General features: G+C 39.9%; 4 protein-coding genes and 1 long non-coding RNA gene across 8 annotated transcripts in view; 2 read left to right on the top strand and 3 right to left on the bottom strand.

The window, feature by feature from the left end:
• Positions 1-1450: 1450 nt before the first annotated feature.
• On the bottom strand, positions 1451-6207 carry LOC113462610 (kinesin-like protein KIN-10B). The gene is made up of 8 exons (XM_039121309.1): positions 6178-6207; positions 4874-4960; positions 4737-4783; positions 3311-3332; positions 3158-3226; positions 3011-3049; positions 2758-2851; positions 1451-2098 (listed from the first exon to the last, which is right to left on the bottom strand). The coding sequence occupies exons 1-7, from the start codon at positions 6205-6207 to the stop codon at positions 2813-2815; spliced, it is 333 nt and encodes a 110-aa protein (XP_038977237.1). The 3' UTR covers positions 1451-2098; positions 2758-2812.
• A 31-nt stretch (positions 6208-6238) lies between these two features.
• Positions 6239-7794, top strand: LOC103700009 (surfeit locus protein 6 homolog). The gene has a single exon (XM_008781991.2). It carries the CDS (start codon positions 6257-6259, stop codon positions 7517-7519), a length of 1263 nt encoding a protein of 420 aa, XP_008780213.2. The 5' UTR covers positions 6239-6256; the 3' UTR covers positions 7520-7794.
• A 1678-nt stretch (positions 7795-9472) lies between these two features.
• On the bottom strand, positions 9473-13268 carry LOC120107823 (large ribosomal RNA subunit accumulation protein YCED homolog 2, chloroplastic-like). Of its 3 annotated transcripts, XM_039121296.1 has the most exons (8): positions 13009-13268; positions 12675-12866; positions 12187-12276; positions 10681-10767; positions 10497-10577; positions 10377-10422; positions 10263-10275; positions 9473-10174 (listed from the first exon to the last, which is right to left on the bottom strand). In XM_039121296.1, coding segments are annotated over exons 1-7 (657 nt in total). In that variant the 5' UTR covers positions 13168-13268; the 3' UTR covers positions 9473-10174; positions 10263-10273. The 3 variants fall into 3 exon arrangements, with proteins under 3 accessions (XP_038977224.1, XP_038977223.1, XP_038977226.1); XM_039121295.1 differs by lacking the exon at positions 10263-10275 and having other exon boundaries at positions 13009-13265; XM_039121298.1 differs by lacking the exons at positions 10263-10275; positions 12187-12276 and having other exon boundaries at positions 13009-13263.
• LOC120107824 lies at positions 13262-14948 on the top strand. The gene is made up of 2 exons (XR_005509447.1): positions 13262-13395; positions 13523-14948. It is a non-coding gene; the product is annotated as an uncharacterized LOC120107824 (long non-coding RNA).
• A 2958-nt stretch (positions 14949-17906) lies between these two features.
• The window catches only part of LOC103700522 (65-kDa microtubule-associated protein 3-like), a 43594-nt gene continuing 38266 nt past the window's right edge, over positions 17907-23234 (bottom strand). Inside the window, exons 5-6 of one of the 2 annotated variants that reach the window (XM_039121294.1) lie at positions 18211-18317; positions 17907-18109 (exon numbers count right to left, since the gene is read on the bottom strand). In XM_039121294.1, the coding sequence (XP_038977222.1) occupies positions 18276-18317 (42 nt within the window). In that variant the 3' untranslated portion in view covers positions 17907-18109; positions 18211-18275. The remainder of the gene's footprint in view (positions 18110-18210; positions 18318-23234) is intronic. The other variant, XM_039121293.1, reaches the window with a different exon arrangement.

The following is a 23234-nucleotide window of genomic DNA, read 5'->3' as shown; positions in this document are numbered from 1 at the left end:
GGTTCACCTCCAATTTTCAAATTAATTTCATTTAGGTAGAGCAGGGGACACTCATCTAGCATGGCAAAGAGATCTCGCAGATGATCTGCACGGGCCAAGAAGGATCATGTTGGCTGCATATGGGGTTTGATTAGGATGCTTGACTTCCACCATGGGCATTTAACTCGAAAATTACTTCGACATAGGAAGCATGGGACTGGTGGACATGCAGATAAGACTTTCCTGATATTGTGTCAATCTACTGATACTGGCTATTTTGTTAATCTTCTTTTTGAATTGTTTGGTTTGTCTCTATCGGCTACTTATTTATTTGCACCACATAATTGATTAATAAATGAAGAGATTGTCCTAAAAATGCCCTTCGTTTAGCAATGCATCTAATTCAGAGACTTCTCCTACTTGATCAAGATGCTGCTATACCTGAGTACCAATGCTTAATGCCCTTATTTGTAACTATGACTGAGCAAGCCACAACAGAAGCTCAAAAACGTCTGTTCTTTTATAATTTTGTGTTATATTATCTATGCAGGCACTGGATATTCAAGGAGTACACTTAATTTATTGGGCAATTATGAGGAAAAGCATAAAGATGTTGATGTAAGTCTTGCTATTTTCTTTCTGAAATAGAAATAAATGCATATGAAATGTTTTTTTTTTCTTTTAGTTGCACATGTTTGTAATATCAAAGTTTAATATATCATTTTTGTGGTTGGTGATGTGATAAATATGGACATATATATATATATATATATATATATATATATATATTCTCATGCAAAGGCCACGAAATATTATATTTAGTTTTGAGTGACTTGGTAGTACCTTTCAGGTTGGGATGTCTGAAATACATCGGGTATCCCCACAAAAAAAAAAAGAAATAACAAATAAAAAGATACATTATCTTGCCATTGTTTTTCCATATAGCTGTATCTGGTTTTACTTTAAAAATTTACCTCCGATCAATCATTATGCTGTAAAAATCAATCAATACTACTTTGCCATGATTTTATCATATAGTTAAATTAGAATTCTTCAGGCAGTCGGTCTGAGCATGAATTCTTCCAGTTGAACTCAAAAGAGTAATTCTTGGACAAGTGTTAAAGTGTTCATTTTGATGATGCCGTTGGGTCCAAGTGTTCAAACAGGATTATATATACATTGGTTAATTAGAAAATAAAGAGGATGGAGATTCACTGTGATTGGAGCAGCGCCGCATCGCCATTTATTCATGGGATTTTTCAGATTTGTAATAGTAGCCATTTTGTAACTCAGATGGATTTCTCTTTTCTGTTTGCCCATACTGCCAGCTACTCTAGGAGGTTGAATCTCTGAAGTATCTGTATCCCAGTTGACAGTGCTGTTATCTCTGTCATCTAAATCAGGCTGAAGGACATCAGCAACAAAATCTCCATTGTCTGAGACATGGGATGCATCTTCCAGTGTGTTAATCTTTTCAATCACCAAATCCATCCGCTTAGAAGGGAAGTCATCCAGGTCACTTTCATCAGATGGGCTTTGCTGCCGGACTTTTTCCCACATCATTGCATCAGACTTCTCATCCCTTCCTCTATCTTTACCTTTGCGATTATTCCGTTTCTGTTTATGCTGGACAATGTATATATTAAAAAGAAGACAGGATTGCATTACAAATTCCAGTCTCCATTTCTGTAATATACTAAAACATGTAAAAGTTAGTTTAGAATGGATGCTTCAAAGACAGAAGCAGTAAAAAGCCGCAACTCCTGCAACTCATTCAGTGCAAAAAGGTTTCACCGGCACATTAAAGATTACTTAAAAGGACAAGACAATATGGAAACTGGAAAAGAATGGGATCATATAAGAATTAGAGATTGTGCAGCACAATATCAAATTACAGCAACGACAATTGCACATTCTGTTACTCGGTACCAGGAACAAGCTGTCAGAGTTTGTAAAGAAAGCATTGCCAACAAAATGAGAGCAAACCTAAAAGATGCAGTCATTACAGGAATAAATCACATAACAATCTGCCAGGCAGCTTAATAGCTGAGACATGAATTTCAATTAGCCATTCAAAGTAACACCAGGAGGTAATCTGGCTCTGAAGACCCTCTTAAACCTAGAAACGGCCTCGCGTTATCAAAAAAACAAGAAAAAGCCCAAAAGTGCAAACTTATCAGCAGCTAATTAAGATCAAACAATCAACTACCATAATCACATAATACAAATTTACAGATGGTTGGTTGTCAATCTTAACTATGCAATATATACATAGAATATCATATAAATGCCAAAATTGTTGAGAAACAGCAAAACGTAGAAGTAGAAAGCAATAATTGTGATAGCATAAGGATGACTCCAATGCTAAGGCGAGGGGAAATATTTACTTGAAAATGCAATATCTGACTTTGTCTAACATAAATGATGAATTAACTCCAAGAATACAAATGCACATAAACAGCAGTATGTTATATAGTTAGCACCCAGATCAATGACAAATACAGATATGAACTTGATAAAAAGGAGAAATAAACATATATAATTCGAGAAAAAACACTAAACTACTTGGTTGTGATTGATAGACTATAATCTTTATGTAAAAAGCAGCTGAATGCTGAATGAACCACAAATAGGCAGCTTTATCAGTGAAAAATTAATCATGAATATGCAGCTTTACCAGTAAATTAGAAATTAATGACAAATAAGCAGATTTATCAGTGAATAAGAAATTATGTGTTTAATCAGAAAAATTGAAACTCCACCATCTACACCACTTACCGATGCTGAATGGCAGGGTGGAGAAGAATTGATCAATGTGCATTTCAACATCATTCTAAAAATCTGTGAGGATTCCTGACATCATTTCACTTATCTGTAAAAGTAGAACCATAAATAGCTGGAGTCATATCACTGTTTAACGATTAATATCAAATAAACTTAATAGAAGGTGATAAGAATCTTCTGAGAATACAGGATGATTTATCTTGACAAATTCCATAAGGTGTGAATCTATCTAAAATGGTATAATTACCTGCTTCGAAGATAGCCCTAGTTCCTTAAGATCTTCTATCTGCCCATCAAAACAGTCCATCTGATTAAATTGCTCCAATAACAGGGAAAAGGAGGATTAAATTGAAATGGTTTTCTTTTCAATGATAATGGTTTTCACTGTGCTTACTTCCTTAAAGGGTTCTGGAGTTTCCTCGCGAAGTTCGAGTATGTAGGTAGCTCTCTTCTCTCCAATCCACTGAACAAAGAACAGGAATTAGCATATATCAAGCCAAAATTACGAGCAACAGACAGAAGTACAATCTAAGATCTTGAAACTGACCTTCAATTGTTTAAGTTCCTCCCTGTAAGAAAAAGGAAAAAGAAAAGGAATAGATTAGAGAGAAAAAGAATATATTAGAGAGACCATGTTTCCTATAAAAAAGTCATCTAACTGTAAATAAAAGCGATTAAGGGAATTGCAGATCTTAACCATTTCATGATAATTTGTGTTCATCTGATGGCTTGCAGATCTTATACAAAAGGGGTGGTTGATAAATAACCTATGTATCTGACAATACAGCTTTGTGAATTTTTTTGATGCAGCTTTCTAGGTTTGCAAATATTAGGTCTTGAAATGTAAAAGAATGAACAAGATGACACTCTCTAACTGTAGTTACATTGATGTTATCCACATTTCTTGTTGAAATAATTATCGCAAGTAAACAAGGATAAATTAGTTTTCTAAAGAAAGTCAAGGTTAATCAGTTCTTAATTTCCATGTGAGAACTGAAATCAATAAAACGTTCAGCAATGTTTTCTTGAAGTGATAAGTTGTGAAAATGGTTAACTAGTCAATCACATACGTGACCCAGACCAAATTTGTAGCAATAACTTATGTTTTACATGGCAAGAAATACCGAAACAATCCACCATTTCATGCAAAAGAAGGAATTCCTAACATGGTCCCAAATGTTCCGTCAGATCCAGCATCATGTCATGCAAAACTAATGCTAAACCCCAACTTACAAGTGTTAATATAACTAAGCCAATTTTTGTTGCATCTCCTGAAGAGGAATATTTTTCACTGTATATAAGAAGAAGCTCCATGCAACTACTTGTAACATCCAAACTTGTACTTCCCCACTAAGTATACCCCATGCCTTTTGGACTCCACATTGCAAAAAGAGGATAAGGTTTTGATGTCGTCAATAATAGAGGGTGTTAATCATAACATCATGAAATTTCATTGTGCAGGGACAACAACAATAGTCATAACAGATCTGGGAGCAAATGCATCATAATTTAACCTAATTTTATAAGGATTTATCACTTTGTTTCTTGCTTAGCAATGCAATACTTTTTGTAGCATCTTTCAGTTCTCATAGTCTCTTATTACAAAAAATATGCTATTGTTATCACCTGTCACTCCACATAGTTTTAGCCATGAAACATTATACCACATGAAAATTTTATGTATAATGCAAAAAAAGATATTATAAAAAATTAGACACGGTATGATAAATATTATGGTATTAATCATTAATTTATTTGCTTTGACTTCCAATTTATATAATTTAATTTGATTAGTTTAGACTCTATAATAAAGACTGAATGACTTATCAGTCAATGTTAATATTTTGTCAAATATAAATAATTAGACTATTTTTTGTTACAACAAAAACAATTAACCTGTAACGGTTAGCTGGACTTCTATTGATCATTATTTGTTATTTCTCCTTAAGAAGAAGAAAGCGCTCATTACTTACTTATTAGCCTTGTTAACGAAAGTTAGGCATGCTTGCACCAGTGATTTCTGCAACCATTAATAAGAAAAAAAGTTACGCATAATCAAAATGACAATACTCATTAACAACTTGCCATAAAAAAATGAAAAATACAAAACCTTGTCCCCTGTATTATGAGTTCTGACGATGTCCGGTGGAGTTTTGATGTGATCGAGCGTCAGGGACGGCCCAATACATTTGGAGGCCTAAGGCGAATACAATGAATGAGGCCTCTCTTTTTTTAATAATAAATTTTTTTAATAAGTATAAAATACTTAAAAAATGATATGAAAATAGATAGCTATCAAGTACAATATTTCAACAAAGATACATGAATCTAACAAAAATAGACAAGAAGCCTTTTCAATTTAATATGATTTTTGAATGGAAGCATAGAAAAGTAATTACCCTAAAAGAAGGGCCATAAAACTGATTAAATAACTGAGATAATGCTTGGCAATACTGTTTACCATGTCAAGCAAGAGCAGAATAGGAAAAGGTCATCCCATGGCACTTCATGGTCAAGGTAAAGAAAAGAATTTGTCCAGAAAGAAACCTCTTTATAAGAGAAAGTAGGGGCATTATGGAAAATTCACTCCATCTAATTAATAAAAGTCCCATCCCACCATCTCCCCTTCAAGTGAGTACCCAAGCAGCAACTGCAACATCATAGCACAGCAGCCATTCAACCCCCTCCCTCCTTTTCTCTCTCTACCACCCAAGAGGGGAGAAGAAACCGAGAGGAGAAAATTAAAAGAATCTCCGCCCTCCAAGAAGTCCATCTCCAATCCTCCTATCTTTCTTCCCAATGGCCCAGCTGGATCAGGAGTAATGTGAGGGAAAGAAAACCAAGACCAAAACCAAAAAGAGAAGGGATGAAACAAGGTCCGCCGTACCGGTACCGGTCGGTGTACCGGTGGCGGCCCGGACCGGTACGTACCGGTTCCGTACCGATTCTATACCGGTTGCATACCGGTCTGAACCGGTCCCGAACCGGTCCCGAATCGGGCCCGTACTGGTCCGAACCGGTCCCGTTCCGGTTCTCCAACAATAAACTACCGGTACCAGATTCCACGCTGATCCGGTACCGGTCCCAGGCCGGACCGGTACGTACCGGCCGGTACGGCAGACCATAAGATGAAAGATAAGAGTGGCTTCAGGCGTGTATCAAGCGAGGGCTGTTAACGAGCCGAGCTGCTCGGGCTCGGCTCGGGCTCGGCACGGTAAAAGCCCGGCTAGGGCTCGGCTCGTTAGTCAAACGAGCCCGAGCCCGAGCCTAATATGAGGCTCGTTTACATCCGAGCTCGAGCCCGAGCTCGAGCCCGAGCAGCTCACGAGCCCAAACGAGCTTGGGCCTTTAGCTGAATGCTGATTGATTAGTCATTTAGTCTCCCATGGCCATGGGCCCACCCGGCCGGCCCACTCTCCGGCCGGACCAGCCCCCACCGTCCATCGACCCAGATCGTGATCACCACCACTCATGCTCTGATGCTCATCAGCTCATGCGATGGCGATGCCCTAGTCTCCTCCTGTCTCCCTCTCGGCCGCCTCTCCCACTCGACAGACGACTCCAGACTCCTCCGGTCCTCCCCCGATTTCAAAACCCTTCCGTTCCGTCCTCCCCTCTCCCTTCGGCTTCGTCCATCAAACAAACGAATCCGAAGATGAAGAAGAGGAGCGGCGGCGGCGGCAGCCAGAAGCCCTCGCCGGCTGCGGGGGACGGCGAACTCAAGACCCTAATCCACGGCCACTCCGTCTACTTCGATCACCTCGTGGAGCTCATCCCCGCCCGTTTCTACCTCCCTCCCGACGACGACAAGCCCTGGTTCCAGGGCCTCAGCAAGGTCGCCAAGGCCGCCGCCAAGAAGGAGTCTCGCGAGAATCTCAAGAAGGCTCGCCGCGCCCGCCTCGACCCTGAAAAATCCGCCACCACCCTCGACCTCCTCAAAAAGAGCATCTTCGAGGCCGCTGACAAATCCTCCGACGGCGGCAGCGAAAGCGACGAGGCTCCCGAGATTGACGAGAACAGCAGCCGCCCCGTCGTCGTGGACGACCGCTCCGTCACCTACGAGGAGCTCCGGCAGCGCCTCCACCGCCGGATCGAGGAGCTCCGGTCAAATCGGAACACCCGGCCGTCTGAGAAAAAAAAGGAGAAGAAAGAGAAGAGCAAGAACAAGAAAAATAAGAAGAATAAGAATAAGCAGGCAGGAGAAGAGGCAGAACCCTCTTCTCAGGGGAAGCGGAAGCGAGAGAAGGAGTCGGAAGAGGAGAAGGACAACAAAAAGAAGGCGAAGCCAGACAAAGGGGGAGATGCTTCTTCGGCCGATTTAACATTCGGCCAGGTCAAGATTGGAGGCGGGGACGACAAGAAGAAGAAAAAGAAGAAACTTTCCAAGCAGCAGGCCTTGGAGAGGGCGAAGAAGCTCGAGGAGGCGAAGAAAGACCCGGAGAAGGGGGAGAAGATTTCGAAGAAGCATTCTTGGAAGGCTGCAGTGAGTAGAGCTGCAGGGGTTAAGGTTCACGATGATCCAAAGCTATTGAAGGAGAGCATAAAGAAGGAGAAGAAGAAGCAGCAGAAGCATGCAGGGAAGTGGAAGGAGAGGATGGAGAGCGTGGAGAACCTCAGGGCGGAGAAGCAGAAGAAGAGGACAGAGAATATAAAGGAGAGGATCCATCAGAAGAAGATGAGGCGGATTGAGAAGAGGGAGAAGAAGCTCATGCGCCCAGGATTTGAAGGCCGCAAGGAGGGATACATTAATGAATGAATCATGCTTTTGATCTGAAATTTATGGTATATGTGAGATTAAGAACTGGTAATGGTTTTATAGGTTGAAGAAGCTGAGGTAAGGTGAGTCTTTTGGGTTTTTGCTTAACCATTTGGGGGGACTAGTTACTCATGTTTAATGTTAGATGTAGATTTATCATCCATGTTTATGGTATATTATTTTGTTGGCAGTTTTTAAAAGAATTGCTGTGGAATTGTTGGACAATTGTTTCTCCTTTCAAACTTAACCATGAATTGCTGCTGTTTCATGTGCAAGGAAAAGTTCGTAGTGATTTTTAATCTTGGAAATTTTCATGACGAGTTGGCTTCATATACCATGCCATACATTTATTTTATTTTACATGATCAACACATACCTAAGTGACTAGAGTCCTTCAAACTTCAATCCTAGCTATGTCAAACCCTTCCTTTGTCCCTCCCCATCTCATTTTCATATTGGTATTTGTTGGATATGCTTGCACCCTCTTCTTTTGTTCTCCGTCACTCACCTTTAATTTGTGCAATTCTTCGATGTCTCTAATATGCACACGTTGTTCACATTAAAAATAACATATTCCATGATACGTTAGTTTGAAACAATTGGAACACTTATGCCAAGACTGAACCAGTATGCCCTTAATGCTACCTTTTATGGAGGCACAATGTATTTGGATTTAGAATTGTCTTTCTACAGCTGGTTCTGATGTTTAAACAGTTTTATTTTACCCCTGAAGTACAACTTATTTAATTCCTCCATAAGTATACTTTTTCTAGTTTCTATAATATGCATTCTTATGTGATTCCTCAAGTTTCATGATTTCCTTTTAAACTCTTTTTGATGAATACGTTTATTTTTAATTGTTGTTGTTGGTGGTGGTGATGGTGGTGGTGGTTGAAGATCCCATTGGCAAGCCATAATACAAAGCTTGTGGACCAAACCTGCCTTGCTTGTAGTACATGGACCTCATGACATATATCTACCTCTTGTTGGTTTTTATGACAATGATCCTCAACTATTGAAGTTATCCTTTACCAACTTGTTGCCAAAAGCTCATAAATTTTTGTATACCTACTCCTTGTGCAATTTGAAGTTCCAACCTCCAAATGGCAATGTATTGATGCTTGGCCGAACTTTTATCATTGTATTCATGTTAATACTTGTTGTACTAGTTTTTCAGTAATCCCAGTATAGGTCATCCTGATGGTTTTCATCTAGCTTTCCTTGCCCATTTATCTCTATTCTAGATTTTTGATAATATCAAAACCTATTTTTGTTGTTTTTCTTAGGCTGCTTGCATTGACTAAAGCTTAAACCTTGCCATGTTATCATAAAACACCTCTATCCCCAGGGTTGAAATTTCAAGATAGAGGGCCTGAACAGTATGTACACACTGTGGGGCGTAACATACCAAAGAATGTATTGGCCGGTACAGCTTGGTATGGTCAGTATGGACTATTTTGGCCTCCAAATTTCTTTTTCCTTTTTTATTCTTCAATATTTTAAGTTGAGTTCATACAAAAATAAGTTTATTGATTTAAATGCTTGCAACATCCTATTCTCTGTGTGCTGAGCAGCTTTTATTGCTATTTGACATGTGTTTTGCTATGAGTTTAGTCTTACATATCAATTCAAATATAAGTTTACTGTAAATCAGGGAACTAATGAAAAAATACCAAATAGCCAAATGCTGCCAATCTGTCATTATAAAAAGTCTACTTGATACAACTTTTTGAGAAAACAAGTCTACAGTTGATTGAGCTGGGCAGAGCCAAGACTAATTATCCCTTGTCTAAATAGCCATAGCTCTTCAGAAGTCTTGACTGTTATACCATCTAGATTTGAAGAAGGCATTTATTCTCAGGCAGCTTCGGGAGCAGATATTTTTAAAATTGCCGCCAAGAATTATCTAGATCTTCCTACAAGTCACATTTTTTTTCTTTTTTTAAAGAAAGCTATATTTCTTCTTTCTCTACTTTATATATAATTTGAGATCTGATCCCATTTATTATCTCATTTGAGAACAAGGTCACAAAGAAATGATGAGATAATTATGCAGGTTGAGTACTTGGGGAAACAACTCACATGGTTTGAACGTCGAACCTACAAAAGTTCACATAGAGGAATTAGTGGACTATGGCCTAGACTCTTTTTAAAACTGTAGGCTATTAACTTAGTCTTTATTCCATTTCAAACAATCAATCTAAAACACAAATTTAGAAGTACAAAAGTTTCTCCTGTCTGCCCATCTAATGGAAGATACATAACGCTTTTACAAGGTGAAAGTAGCATTCCTTGACCATGATTATTTACCAACTTCTAGACTCATCTCTTTGAAGCATTTTGTCTATTTTCTCTTTCACGTCTCTTTTCTTGATGCATTTCAGTTTGAGGTATGTCCTGTTGATTACATCTCCATGTAAAAATGTTGGACAATAATGCATGCTCTTGATAATAGAAGTCACAGGACCCTTATTCAAGCTGTATTTGGTCAAATCTGTTATAATTCTAGACGCATTGTTAGTGGTCTGTCTAGGCATCATATCACCTGGCAAAATTTATGCTTGAGACCGTTTAAACTTGGCATCCTCTAGATTGCATTTTTTATCTCAAGTAGCCTAGACCACCTCTGATCATAACTCCTCTTTCCTTCGGAATCTGAAAAATATGATTCAGAAGTTAGATGTCTCTGAGAATAACTTATATGTGCTTATAGTATCTGTTCTAGAAGAAATTATAAATTTACATGAACTGGTGTCCTGCATGAAAAACATACATGATACTGTGTCATTAATTTGCACAAATGTGAACATGGATGTTGAGAACTGATACAAAGATTTTAGATTAGGAAATCACATACATTGCCATATGAGTGCAGGCCTCTCACATGATTCTGAACAGGTGTCCTGCAACGTGAAACACTATTAGCAATGCAAAGTGAGCAGGCATAGGTGTTCCAGGGTATTTAGGGGATAATAACCTTTGCTGAGGCTGTTAAACGTATGGTATCTTGGATTAGTGAATCAATATTGGCTTCAGACCCTGGATTCACATAGATGACCTGCTCAGTTGTGTTGAAAGAGTTACCGAGCGACCCACATCCACCAATTTCAGGTTGCTGAAACTAGAGAGAGAGATAGAGAGAGATGGGTTGAAAGACTTACAGATGGATCGCTTCCACCAATTTCAGGTAGCTGGAACTCACTACGCTTGCTTGAAGGTAGAACCCAAACATCAAAAGTGGTATTGATCTGGAAACACCCAAACATCAAAAGTGGTATTGATCTGGAAACACCCAAACATCAAAAGTGGTATTGATCTGGACCCTCCACCCCCCCCCCCCCCCCCCCCCCTCCCCCCCCTCCGTCCCCCAAAGGAATCAAACTTGTTTCAGCCTTTAGAAGTGGAATGAGTGATGGAGTGATTTCTTTTAAAACAAGGTTCGCCATCTTGGTATTGGACCCTGTACCACTACCACCCTATTACAGTATCAGTATGCAGTACAGTATGGGACGGCGAGGCGTACCGATTGTCGGTACAATATGAGGTTGTATACTGGTTCTGTATCGGTATGGTACGGTATCGACCGGTATGGCAAACCTAGCTTGCCATAACCAAGATGTGTTATGTCAGTTATGTGGCTGTTATTTATAGGAATGTGACCAATTGATGAGATGTCTACTCACCAATATCTAAGAAACATCACATGCCTGGTGCACTTGCCTGCCTGATGCATGACTTCCAATGCAAATTTCTATCTGATAACTATTAATCATCCATTACTAAACTGTTATCCTGTGACAGTTTGTGTTGGTTAATTTTGAGCTTGATTTCTGAAGCCCCAATGATCTGGCTTTGTTGTTTGATGGATTCTTTCATGCTTTTCTTGAACTGCATGTCCTGTGCATCAGCACTTCTATGCTTATTTACTCCAAGGTTGGTGAGACTGGTTAAATGGCTTGACTGTGTCCTAAGGAAACTAAAAGAAACTTTTAACATATGGTTGTGCTTCCCTCTTACATAATCATTATATGATTGTAACCTTGTTTCTCCAACAAAGGTTTTTGTTGCGCCAATGTGATATTTGATACAGTGGTTTTGAGAAGTTGAGGTAGGCTCTTAGCTAGGTATGTAGTTTCTTTTGCAGTATGTTTGTATTTCAGCTATCAGTCTTCTGTTTTGATTTGAAGCATGCTACTACAAGTAAAGATGATATTATGAAGTGAAAGACCAAAAACATTAGATAAGTCTAAAGAAATAAATAAATAGGTATTAAAACATGCAAAAGCAATTGGTATTTTAAAGTATAAATTTTAGTACTTAATTATATTGTTAAAGTTTATTCTATTCTGGACTAGCCAAAAAAAAGTTTAGTCTATTCTGAACTGGTTGTTTGTGTTTTCATAGAACGTTGTCTCTAGTTTTGAGGCATACACTTGAGATAATAACAAGAACTACTGAACTGGCAATCAAGTTATCTTCAGTGTCGTCTTCTGCTGCAAATTATTTGTAGGTCTTTTTCTGAGGATACATGTTGCATTGTACAGCCAAGTGATTTTTTTCAAATGCTATTTCACTTGTGAAACTTTTGTGACACGTGTACAGATTTCCCATGGGAGAGAGAAAGAGAGAGTGCGTATCCCACTGGTTTTAGCTCATAAAACTTGTACCTCTGTACAATATGATGAGAAGCACCAACCGCATTTTCTGTTGAAGGCCGTAATTATTCTCCCTTCAATAGAGAATCCAAATCCAGTATGCTGAAAGGGGTTTCTTTGAAAGTATCAGCAAAACAAACAAGTTTCTATAAATGTTCCAGCTTTATCCCATTTTATGAAGCATATGCAACCAATTAAAACTTATCTATGTGTTTTAAGGCTCGGTGTTCAAGTTCAGTGGCAGAATATTTTGTTGATTTTGGATTGAGGCTATTAACATAGCAAATGTTTGCTCTGAATCATCTTAATCATCATGCATTTTTTTGATGATTTTCTTTAGGCATCAAAAAGAACTCCATTGATTGAGAACTCCTAAAATCCACAATGTAATTGATGAATGGATTGTTGGATTTGACAATTCAAGTACAGATTTTTCACATCAGCTAGCATAGTCTGAGACCTGTATGGTTCACTGAAAATAGGAATGCAAGGGAGACCACCTTTTGAATCGAAAGGCTAATAAAGACTTCTGCATTCTTCTGCCCATCTTCGGCCAGGTCTGCTAACTGAAGCTCTGCAAGGGTGAATACATAGTCACAGCTCCATTTACTGTTCCATCCTGAACTAGATGTTGAAATGGTGATCAGACGGCGAGGTGCTCTTGAAACCTTGCATGATTTCTTTTTCGAATTCTGGGAAAGAATAGAAGCAAAAAACATTCTGTTACATTTGCTTTGGCAATTAATTGCATGTTGAATTACTTTGTTGTGAATTCATACATCCTTAAATCTGTTTGCAGTAAAATGATGTTCTTATCAGGGAGCACAATTTCACCTGTGGGATTTCATCTTTACTCGTAGAAACAGCTGCAACTCTGGCCTCAAAATGTGTGCAGGTCGGCAGTTTGAGGCCTTGGCTTAGTCTTCTGGTATTGCCAAGTTGATTGTCAATAGGAGTGAAGAGCCTTGAGATGGAGTGATATGATTTCGCCATCTCCAATTGCGTGGAGATTTCAATCTTTCCTGCTCTTCTTTTTCTACCATGCAATGGATTTTGTAGACCTTATCTCTTTGGCGGAAATGGTTCATGTGGTCCATATTTTTAGTAGTTAAGCTACTATCTTTGTGCTTCCTTATCTACAAATGCTGGTCCACCATGCGCCACACGTCAGTATTTGCTGTAGGCCAATCTGACTATATAAATATGTTGGTCCTCTCTAAGGTATTGTTTTGGCCACTTCAATGCCCAAAAGATGTTATGCTTTGACTAAAAATTTTCACCCACTTGCCTGAACCTAGTATTCAGGCTCAAGGGACTTCAATTTGATCATGGGCCTGGTTGTTTTCAGGCTGCACATAAGGCTTCTCAGGCTGGGTCGGCCGAATAGCTTGAACAGTTCGGCAAACAAGACGTGTCAGATGCACCGATTCTATTGGTTGTTCGGATAAATTTTTTATTTTATTTGCTCATGATACTTAGTATATAGCTAATATAGGATTAAACACACGGGCTTCAACTTATTTTGGCATTTAAGACTTTAAAAGGAATATTGATGAAGCCGCTTTAGCTGAATGAAAATTTTTCATCATATAGGACTTTGAAACAAGAAGGAATAAGGCTGAATGAGAATTGGCAGTTTCCGGTGTTTTCCCGGTAATTATTGTTACAAACTTTTCAATTATTGCCTGGGCGTTACTCTATTTGGATATTAGCTAAACCTGAAAAAATCAAATAGTTTACACAGATAGCTGCGGAAGGGAAAGCTGATCAAAAGGATTTGAACTCATCCATCTTCAAGTCTTATGGGTACTGACCAGAAGAATCGATTCCACTTGGTCATTAGACATAGTCTCTTGTGTATTTTTTGGTTCAAATTGGATGCTAAGAAATGTAACGAGTTATTTTTAAGATGAAGACAGATAGAAGGAAGACCATGTTCCTTAGCATCATGCTGGAATGACCAGAGAAAGAGTAGAAGAATCATGTTGGATTTATTGCTTAAGGCTGATAGTAGTGGAATCCAAAAGGAGAAGAATAAGCATATATATGAAGGAGCTGAATGTAGTTTGGCGAATGGTGGCTCCTGACAAAATGGAAGTAATGCTATTTCGGTTCTTTTGTGCCATGCTGCGGAGTCATGACGTTGAGATTTATGATACCATGGGCTGCTGACTGTCGAGTTCCATTGCCTTGGTACAAATTTGTTATCTTTTGCCAGGATCTCAGGATCTATGGGCCTTAGTGGAGAGGATCTAACCGGGGTTTGATATGTGCAGTATCATTTGTGGGGCTTAACCGCTTAAGGGCTTGGGATCTATTCACTTGACAGATGGTTGGTGATTGAACCTCTTGGGGATTATCATCAGGAAAAAAAAAAAAAAAAAAACTCTTGGGGATTACTGAATTTGAGTTTGGTCATAATTTCTGTTGGATAAGGTTTTGGATGGTGGAGGGATGTTGTTTTCTGTTGCTCTGTCGTCACTAATATATTTTTCAATTTTTTTCCATTAATTTGGGCTTGGATATTGTTTGCTATTGCAGGTTTGTTGTGGGTTATAAACTTTAGGGCTAGCTCGGTGGCCCTTTTGAATCTTTTTATCTGAAATTACATTTTGAATGGGCTTTTTCTCCCATCCTTTATTTCCAAACAAAATTAAAACAAAGAAAGTGGGAGAAATCCTGCCTCTTCAGCCTCGCTTCTCGGTTGCTTACAAATGTCCAAGCAGTCTTAGAGACAATTTCAGCTTAAATCATTTCACATTAAAAAAAAAAAATCAAATCATCAAATATATAGATGAGTATAAGCTGTAAACGGTTTCTTCTTTAAAAACACTAATAGGAAGCTAACTGCATTGACTTTGATAAAGCTTTAAAGCATTCATAATCACATAGCTCCCCATTTGCACATGAGAGGTCATAGGGATAGTCATGAATTTCCTATCAGACAAGAAGCATTTTAAATGAGACTACATGCATCTACCAAAAAATGAGAGGACATGCGGATGACTGCTTATAAGTTATGAGTGTGCAAACATCCCATTAAATCTGCAAAAAAATGCAGGTCTTTTCCACCATCCCAAACCCCACATGATGTTGGTGCCATAGTTAGCGATCCAAGCTGCAAATTGGTTGCCTTCCTCGAAAGAAAAGAGAGTGAGCTGCAGCAAATGGAATGAGGTCTGCTAAAGAATGGGAGTCCATTGGTTGGTCTTTTTAGAAGGATTTCTCAAAGAGTTTTGGGTGTTATAATGGTGGAGATGCAATGCAAATCGTCGTTATTAGTGAAAATGTCCTACAAAACACATAAATACATGTTTTCCAACAAAGATACCAATTTCTAGTGGGAGAACTTGTTTACCAAAAGGCTCTCTTAATTGATTTGGGATATGTTTGTTCATATGATGTTTTGGAAAGCTTGTGTATTAGTATTTAGTAGCTGACTTTAATCATAGCAGAAGCTGAAATCTTCAAGCTTTCTGAGATGTTTTAGTGTACCTTTGAGATGCTATCAGAAAATAGATTTTCCGGATAGGTTCGTTTGGCAACTCAGTCATTGTTGGGCATTCACAAATCACAATGCCTTTAACTAAACGCCTTATTAGGAAGAAAAATAAACCTTTTTAGTGAAATCTTGCATGGAGATTGGTGCTGCTGGCAATGACCACCACATATGGCATTCTTCTCTTGATCTGATGAAGAAGTCATTCATCCTTAAAATGAGGCTAAAAGCCATGTCATTATAGAACTTAAAACCTCAAAATCTTTCTAGAGTATTGTCGAGATGAAGTTGGGGTGACTGCAAAACTTCATATTCAGAAAAAGAATATATGTAGGTTATAGGATCTCAAAATTAGTTGAATATAGATTATAGGAACACCATGGCAAACTTTTGCGTTCGAAATTTGCTTAACAGGGCAAAGGAGATTCATCAAAAAGATAGAGAGAGAGGGAGTCAAATCAAACATTGTTGGAGAGAAACATATCATGCTGCTGATATGTTGGTCTCTAAACCAAAGCAAGTCTGAGAGTAAATTTATAAAAATTGTCTGTGCAGTATCCGTGCAGAAATACCAGAGAACTAGAAGCCTCTTCCCTCAATCTCTACTTCCAAGTCAATCCTACTGCATATGCAATACCTATAAACTTGGCCTCCAGTAAAAGGCTTTGTATTTGCAAAGTATCAAAGTTTTGCTGCCATCTCACTACCTAGTAAGTTCTTGGCATATGTGCTTTCTCCCAAATGGTTGCATCATTCTAAGCTGAACTAACTTGGTATATATTGGCAAGAAGTTTTACATACATATTTAATGCAGTGGAATTGGAGATAAGTTTCTTACTAGATTGAAAGAAAAACAGATTTTGATTTATAATATTGGATAGGAATCAATTTTGTCTAACGCTGAGATGCACAGAGGATGCGGACGAGAAGAAGGCTGCGGACGTGCTGGGATGCGATCTGATCTTGAAACAGGGGATTTCTTTTGGCCGTGATCCGGAGGGAATGGCGTTGGATTTGCGAATCAGCTGGGAGGAAACCTTTGGGCGCGGAAGGAGTGGAGGATTGGGTTGGATGATCTGCCGATTTTTGGGAAGAGAAATCCCCTGCTTCGGGCGCTGGATTGGAGGGGAAGAATGTTCTTTTTCTTGCTCTGTTTTGCTGGGAAAGTAGGCAGCCGTGAGGAGGCGGGGACGCGGACTGATGCGGAAGACTTGCTGGGCAGATCGCGGGATGCTGGGGAGGACTGGAAGATTGATGATTTGCCAATTTTGGGAGGATTGCATCGCGGGAGGGACGCGGAGAAGGCTCGGATGCTCGGAATGGCTGCTGTGCGGAGGCGCTGGCGCAGGCGGATGAAGAGGCGGAGGAACGGGAGGCTGGCTGCACCGCGTGGAGGCTTGCGTGGAGGATCTCTTAGGCGACGCCATCTCGTGGCTGGAACGGGAGAATTGACGGGAATCTCGGCCGTAATGCACTGCGGAGGAGGGGGGGGTAGGGCTGTTAACGAGCCGAGCCGAGCCCGAGCCTGGGAAAGCTCGGCTCGGCTCGTTTCACAGTAGCTCGGGCTCGGGCTCGAGCTCGGTAACGAGCTCTGTATTGGGCTCGGGCTCGGGCTCGCTTGGTAAAGCAAAGGCTCGGGCTCGAGCTCGTAAAGCTCGTTTCAATTACGAGCTCCTGAACGAGCCCGAGCTCGGGCTCGGGCTCGGTACGAGCTCGGTGGTCTGTTTCTTGTTTCCTTGAAACAGGTATTCACCATCTGTCACAGAAAATTGAATGACCTTCAGAAGGTTTTTGAGGAAAGTAGGTGATTTCCATCCTGAGAACCTGAGAAGAGTTGCATAGAACTATTAGATCACTGTATGTGCATTTCTAGTTCATTCAAGTTCATTATACAGCTTTACTTGCCTCAAATGGCATTGATTCGGAATATTTGATGTGCAAATATTTGCAAATGAACTCATTAACCTCTCATAGTTCTCAGCTGACAGGCATATATTTTGTCATTCAGATCATATGATAGTTGAATTTTATTTCTTGGTTTTATCTTCTTGATCACTGAAATATCACCTGCCGCTAGGAAAAGCCATGAGGGCTCGTGACGAGAATGTAGGCTCGAGTCCCACCAATCACGTGGGCTCCGACACGGGTTACCGGCAGTTGTTTGGATCGGGCTTTGGGCTAGATTCCAAAAAAAAAAAAATGATTCAGAAGCTTCAAAAGGAAAAACTTGAAATTGGAAACATAAGTACATTAACTTATTCTGTTGTTACATATGACAGTACATTATGAATACTAATATTGACTCGACCAGTTTCAGAATGAAGAAAAGAGGAGCCTCATGATGCTCCTTGCTCACACTAGTAGGCATTGTTGAGGTAGAAATACAAGCCAGCTAGCCCTGCAACTCCAAGCACTATGGCAACAGGTAACGCTTTCCTGAAAGCACAAGAGTTTCAAGAATGATATAATAAAAATACAAGTTCAAATAAAAAATATATTCGATTAGATGATGAAAAACTATCATTATTTATGCACACCAGAGTAGAATCAACAACAATGGTAGCGTGTCAAATGGAGAAAATTCCACATAGCGGACATAATGTCACAACATCGCAGGTAAGGGCACGGGATTCTGATACAATGTCTGTTACAATGAAGAGAAATATGAAGATTACAACAAACAATATTATGTAGAAGCACTACATGTTGACATAGCTACATAGTCTATTATTCTAAAAGCAGAGATCAATTAAATGTCAGTTCCCAAGCAACTCGATCTATCAGCTCAACACCCCCTCATGCTCATCAAATTACACACACAATACAAACACATCGCATCAGAACACCGCTAAACATCATCTATTCTCAGATGGATAAGCAAGAATATAGAAGATGCATAAAAAGGAAAAAAGAATCATCCGTTCTACCATTTGCGAACAAAACGATAGCATGATGAAGCAAACATGATGACAGGAACGAAAAATGATTCAGAAGCTTCAAAAGGAAAGCTGATGGCTGCCTGCTTTTGCTTGCATTGCCTTGTAGATAGAGAAGTGCATGCTATAACTTCATAAACACACCCTTCTGGTCTTACATAAAGGCACAAAATTCCCTGAAGACATTTGGAAAGGAAGCAATAACTGACCAACCTTTTTCCATTTGTAAGTGCGATCTAAACAAAAGACAGACATCCTGTAGGGAGGTCGAATCATAAGCACTTGAGCATCCATCACTAACTTCGGCCATGAGTCCACACACATTGTATGGAAATATGTGAAGGAAAGTGCATTATCGTTGACAAGCAAAAAAGGAAAAAAAAGATGCAAATTGCATCCTCTGTGATTAATGAGTTTGTAATGAAACTCAGACATCAGGTAAGCAGTCACCTGAGACTGTCTTCATGCAACCATATTTAAATGCAGAAAGTACCTTTGCTGGTTTCTCATCATCAGGAGAAAGGGTTTTGACTTGTTAATACTCAGGCATCGAAACATATTAATTAGTCCTACGTTTGAAGAACAAGCATGCTATTTCAAAATTCATTATGCAGGGAACATTGCATTTGACTTATATTACAGTAGGATCTAACATTATGAACTCTGGTGACAGCCAAAGAATGAAATGCTGAAAGGCTGTCATGTTGGATTCATCGATGCCTCAGATGCTTGTCCAAAAAAGCAACTGCTTTTCAGGAATAAGCAAGCCCCTAATTGTTTAGGACATATTAGCATCCTTAGCTTGACTAGATAAAATGATTCAGGACAGTCAGAGTTTAATGATTTAATCACATACGAGACAGAGAAAAAAGAAGGAAACTGGACATGGAGAAGAAAAGGATACAACTCACCAGGGCAGAAATACTTAGCAGCTTCCTTCGCTAGAAAGATGGAAAATATGAAGTGTTGAAACTAGAAAGATGGAAAAATAATTCTAATTGCATTGCTAAACCCAAAATTTGCTATCCGTGGGTGGAGTAGTGCACTTGGTAGCAATAGAAAAACCCGAGTCTATTTGAACTCACCAGCAAGTCGGGGTCGGCCGGTCGCCGGTCGGGGGTCGCCGGTCGGAGTCGGGGAAGATCCGAGAGGAGCAAGTCGAGGGATCGACTGATCGAGTCGTCGTCTCGTCGAGGTCCAGCCGTCCAGTCGTCCAGATGATGGAAGGGGTGAGGGGTTCGGAGGAGGAGGGCCGGAGGGGTTCGGAGGAGGAGGAGGGCCGGAGGGGTTCGGCGGTGCGGCGTGCGGGCGAAGGGAGGCGGAGCGCGGCGGGACTTGGGAGTCGACTGTCGAGTGGGAGTCTGGGAGAGGCCGAAATCGGGGGAGGACCGGAAGAGTCTGGAGTCGTCTGTCGAGTGGGAGAGGCGGCCGAGAGGGAGACAGGAGGAGACTAGGGCATCGCCATCGCATGAGCTGATGAGCATCAGAGCATGAGTGGTGGTGATCACGATCTACGTCGATGGACGGTGGGGGCTGGTCCGGCTGGAGAGTGGGCCGGCCGGGTGGGCCCATGGCCATGGGAGACTAAATGACTAATCAATCAGCATTCAGCTAAAGGCCCAAGCTCGTTTGGGCTCGTGAGCTGCTCGGGCTCGAGCTCGGGCTCGAGCTCGGATGTAAACGAGCCTCATATTAGGCTCGGGCTCGGGCTCGTTTGACTAACGAGCCGAGCCCGAGCCGGGCTTTTACCGAGCCGAGCCCGAGCAGCTCGGCTCGTTAACAGCCCTAGGGGGGGGGGGAAGAAGATGAACAGTGGAGTTTTCATTTTATATATATATATATATTTTTGTAACACTGTTCATATAAACAGTGTTTTCACGGGACACTGTTCATATGAACAGTGAATCGTCGATATTTAATTATTATTATTATTATTATTATTTTGTTTTAAAATTATAAATTTTATATGAAGGCAGTAGAGATGGGCACTGGGCCGGGCCGCCCACGGCCCGGCACGGCACGGCACGAAGCGGGCCGTGCCTGGCACGGCCCGCCAGCTACAGTGCCGGGCCGTGCCTGGCACGGCCCCTTTGATAGGGCCGTGCTGGGCTAGAGGTTCCTGGCCAGCGGGCCGTGCCAGGCACGGCCCGCTTCGGGCCTGGGCCGGCACGGCCCGGTCTAGGCCCGCGGGCCAAGCACGGCACGGCCCGCGGGCCAGCACGGCACGGCCCATAAGGGCCTGGGCCGGGCTGGCACGCGAGCCTGGCACGGTCCGGGCCTAGGCCCGGCTCGGCCCGATAAATTTTTTTTAATAAATTAATAAATATTGAACACTAAGAAATCTTGATTTATGAATATAAAGCCACCTTAATGGTGGGGGGTTTGGCATAGACCCCTACCAGTTTATTAATTTAAATCAAAATGGTACATGAAGGAAGGTTTGGACCTTGGTCTGACCTCTAGATTCTAGAATACAATAAGAAACTAAGAAAGGGCCGAGGTTTGGACCTTGGTCTGACCTCCAGAATACAATAAAAATGTACAATTATAAAAAATTAAGAAATCTTACTAATCATCAGTGATTCAGTGAATCAGTATTCACTCTTCAGTCTTCAGTCTTCAGTCTTCAGTCTTCAGTCTTCAGTAGTGTTTGTATCATCATCATCAGAGGATGTTGTATTATGTCCACCTTTATCTTGAAGTCTTGCCTCAGCATCCAGCCAATCCTTGAAGCAGAGAAGCATCTCCACCGTTTCGCCCGTCATCCTACTTCTCTTTTCGTCAAGAACACGCCGACCTGCACTAAAAGCGGATTCCGATGCTACCGTGGACATCGGCACAGCTAAAATATCGCGTGCAATTGCAGACATAACAGGATATTGATTTCTAACACTCTTCCACCAAGATAATACATCTAGATTCTCTATTTGATTTTCATCATATGCAGACTGAAGATCATTTCGTAAATAAAATTCTAGTTCACTACTTAAAGATGAAGAAGATGAAGAGGAACTTGAAGCATGTGTGTGTCTTCTCTGTGCAATGAATGAAAAAATAGATGACGAACGAGAACTACTAAAAGGAGGAATAGAGGTTTGTATTTGTGTTCTAGATCCACGAATTTTTTCATCATATATAGCATAAATATCATAAAGAAGTTGTCTTACCTCATCTTTAGCAGATTCAGCATCTTGATTCATATTTTCAGCGTATGCATCAAGTAAAATTAGCACGCCATTTAATTTAACTCTAGGATCAAATACAGCAGCTAAGTTATGCATAGGACATATCCTGTCCCAATACTCATTCCATTTAGATTCCATTAGGTGAATAATAGGCATTAAAACATCATCATATCTATGTTCTGCAAATTTTTGACTAATTATATATGCTTGTTGTAAAAATGAACATGAAGTAGGGTAATAAATACCAGAAAGAACATTGGTAGCATTATAAAAACTAAGCAAAAAATCTTCCAAAATTTTTTCTTTATTCCAATCAGTTTCAGTCAATGTAAATCCTAATCCACGATCATTAATATATGCACTTAATAAATTTTTATATGGGTATGCATCATGTATCATGCTATATGTGGAGTTCCAACGAGTAATTACATCAAGTTTAAATTTTTTAAAACGTTTACCATGATTTATGCATAATTCCTTAAATTCTTGAAGTCTTGATCTAGAAGCATGAATAAAAGAAACTGCATTTCTAATTTTTGAAATCACATCTTGAATCATGCCCATGCCAGCTTGAACAGAAAGATTTGAGATATGACATGCACATCTAATATGCAGTAAATTTCCATCTAATATGGGATGCAATGAGTCTTTTAATAATACAACAGCAGAATTATTATTAGATGCATTATCAAAAGTAATAGACATAATTTTATCATTAATATTATATGAACATGCAGTTTGATAAATTATATTTGAAATTTGTTGCCCAGAATGTGGAAAATCAAAAGCACGAAAAGCAAGAATACGTTTATTTAATTGCCAATCATTATCAATATAATGAGCAGTAATGGCAATAAAACAATTACTACCTACAGATGCTGACCAAATATCAGAAGTTAATGAAATTTTTACATTTAAAGTAGAAAGTGTTTCAATTAAATTTTGTTTCATTGCTAAAAAATTGGTCATAGCTACTCTTCTAAATGTACGCCTACTAGTTCTTTTGTAAGCAGGTTGTAGGTTTAATTGAACATATTCTTCAAAATTAAAAGATTCACATAAACTAAAAGGTAATTCATCCTTAACTATCCATTTTACAAGTGCTTTTCTTTGATTTTCATGATTATATGCAAAATTACCTACAAGTAATCCCCCTTGTATATTAAGGCTACTTTGAGTTTGAGCATGAGAATCATGCATCCTATGACTCTCTTGATGTCTTTTTAAATGCCCTGTTCCCCCACTACTACTACAACTATAAAGTTTGGCACATTTTTTACATTTAGCTTTTCAGACTCCCTCAACCATAACTCTATCAAATTCATTCCATACAGTACTAGTCCTCTTACGAGAAGAGGTTTGACCTTCACTCGGTTCACCAGTTCTAGAGGAACTAGGAACAGGGGGTTGGGGATTAGTTTCTTCTCCCTCAGAAACAGG

This window comes from Phoenix dactylifera, unplaced genomic scaffold (assembly GCF_009389715.1).
Source record: "Phoenix dactylifera cultivar Barhee BC4 unplaced genomic scaffold, palm_55x_up_171113_PBpolish2nd_filt_p 001033F, whole genome shotgun sequence".
Classification (NCBI taxonomy): domain Eukaryota; kingdom Viridiplantae; phylum Streptophyta; class Magnoliopsida; order Arecales; family Arecaceae; genus Phoenix; species Phoenix dactylifera.
This window is presented reverse-complemented; position numbering and strand designations above follow the sequence as displayed.

Bases quoted from the DNA above. Each gene is read 5' to 3' on its own strand.
- LOC113462610 (XM_039121309.1), bottom strand. From the start codon at position 6,207: ATGGACGGTGGGGGCTGGTCCGGCCGGAGA. The intron at 4,784-4,873 runs GTTTTGTATTTT...TAATGGTTGCAG, and splicing joins CTCATAATACAGGGGACAAG to AAATCACTGGTGCAAGCATG. The intron at 3,050-3,157 runs GTAAGCACAGTG...TTTGATGGGCAG, and splicing joins CTCCAGAACCCTTTAAGGAA to ATAGAAGATCTTAAGGAACT.
- LOC103700009 (XM_008781991.2), top strand. From the start codon at position 6,257: ATGCGATGGCGATGCCCTAGTCTCCTCCTGTCTCCCTCTCGGCCGCCT.
- LOC120107823 (XM_039121295.1), bottom strand. From the start codon at position 13,167: ATGGCGAAATCATATCACTCCATCTCAAGGCTCTTCACTCCTATTGAC. The intron at 12,867-13,008 runs GTGAAATTGTGC...ATTCTTTCCCAG, and splicing joins GTAAAGATGAAATCCCACAG to AATTCGAAAAAGAAATCATG. The intron at 12,277-12,674 runs GTGGTCTCCCTT...AACCCCTTTCAG, and splicing joins TTAGCCTTTCGATTCAAAAG to CATACTGGATTTGGATTCTC.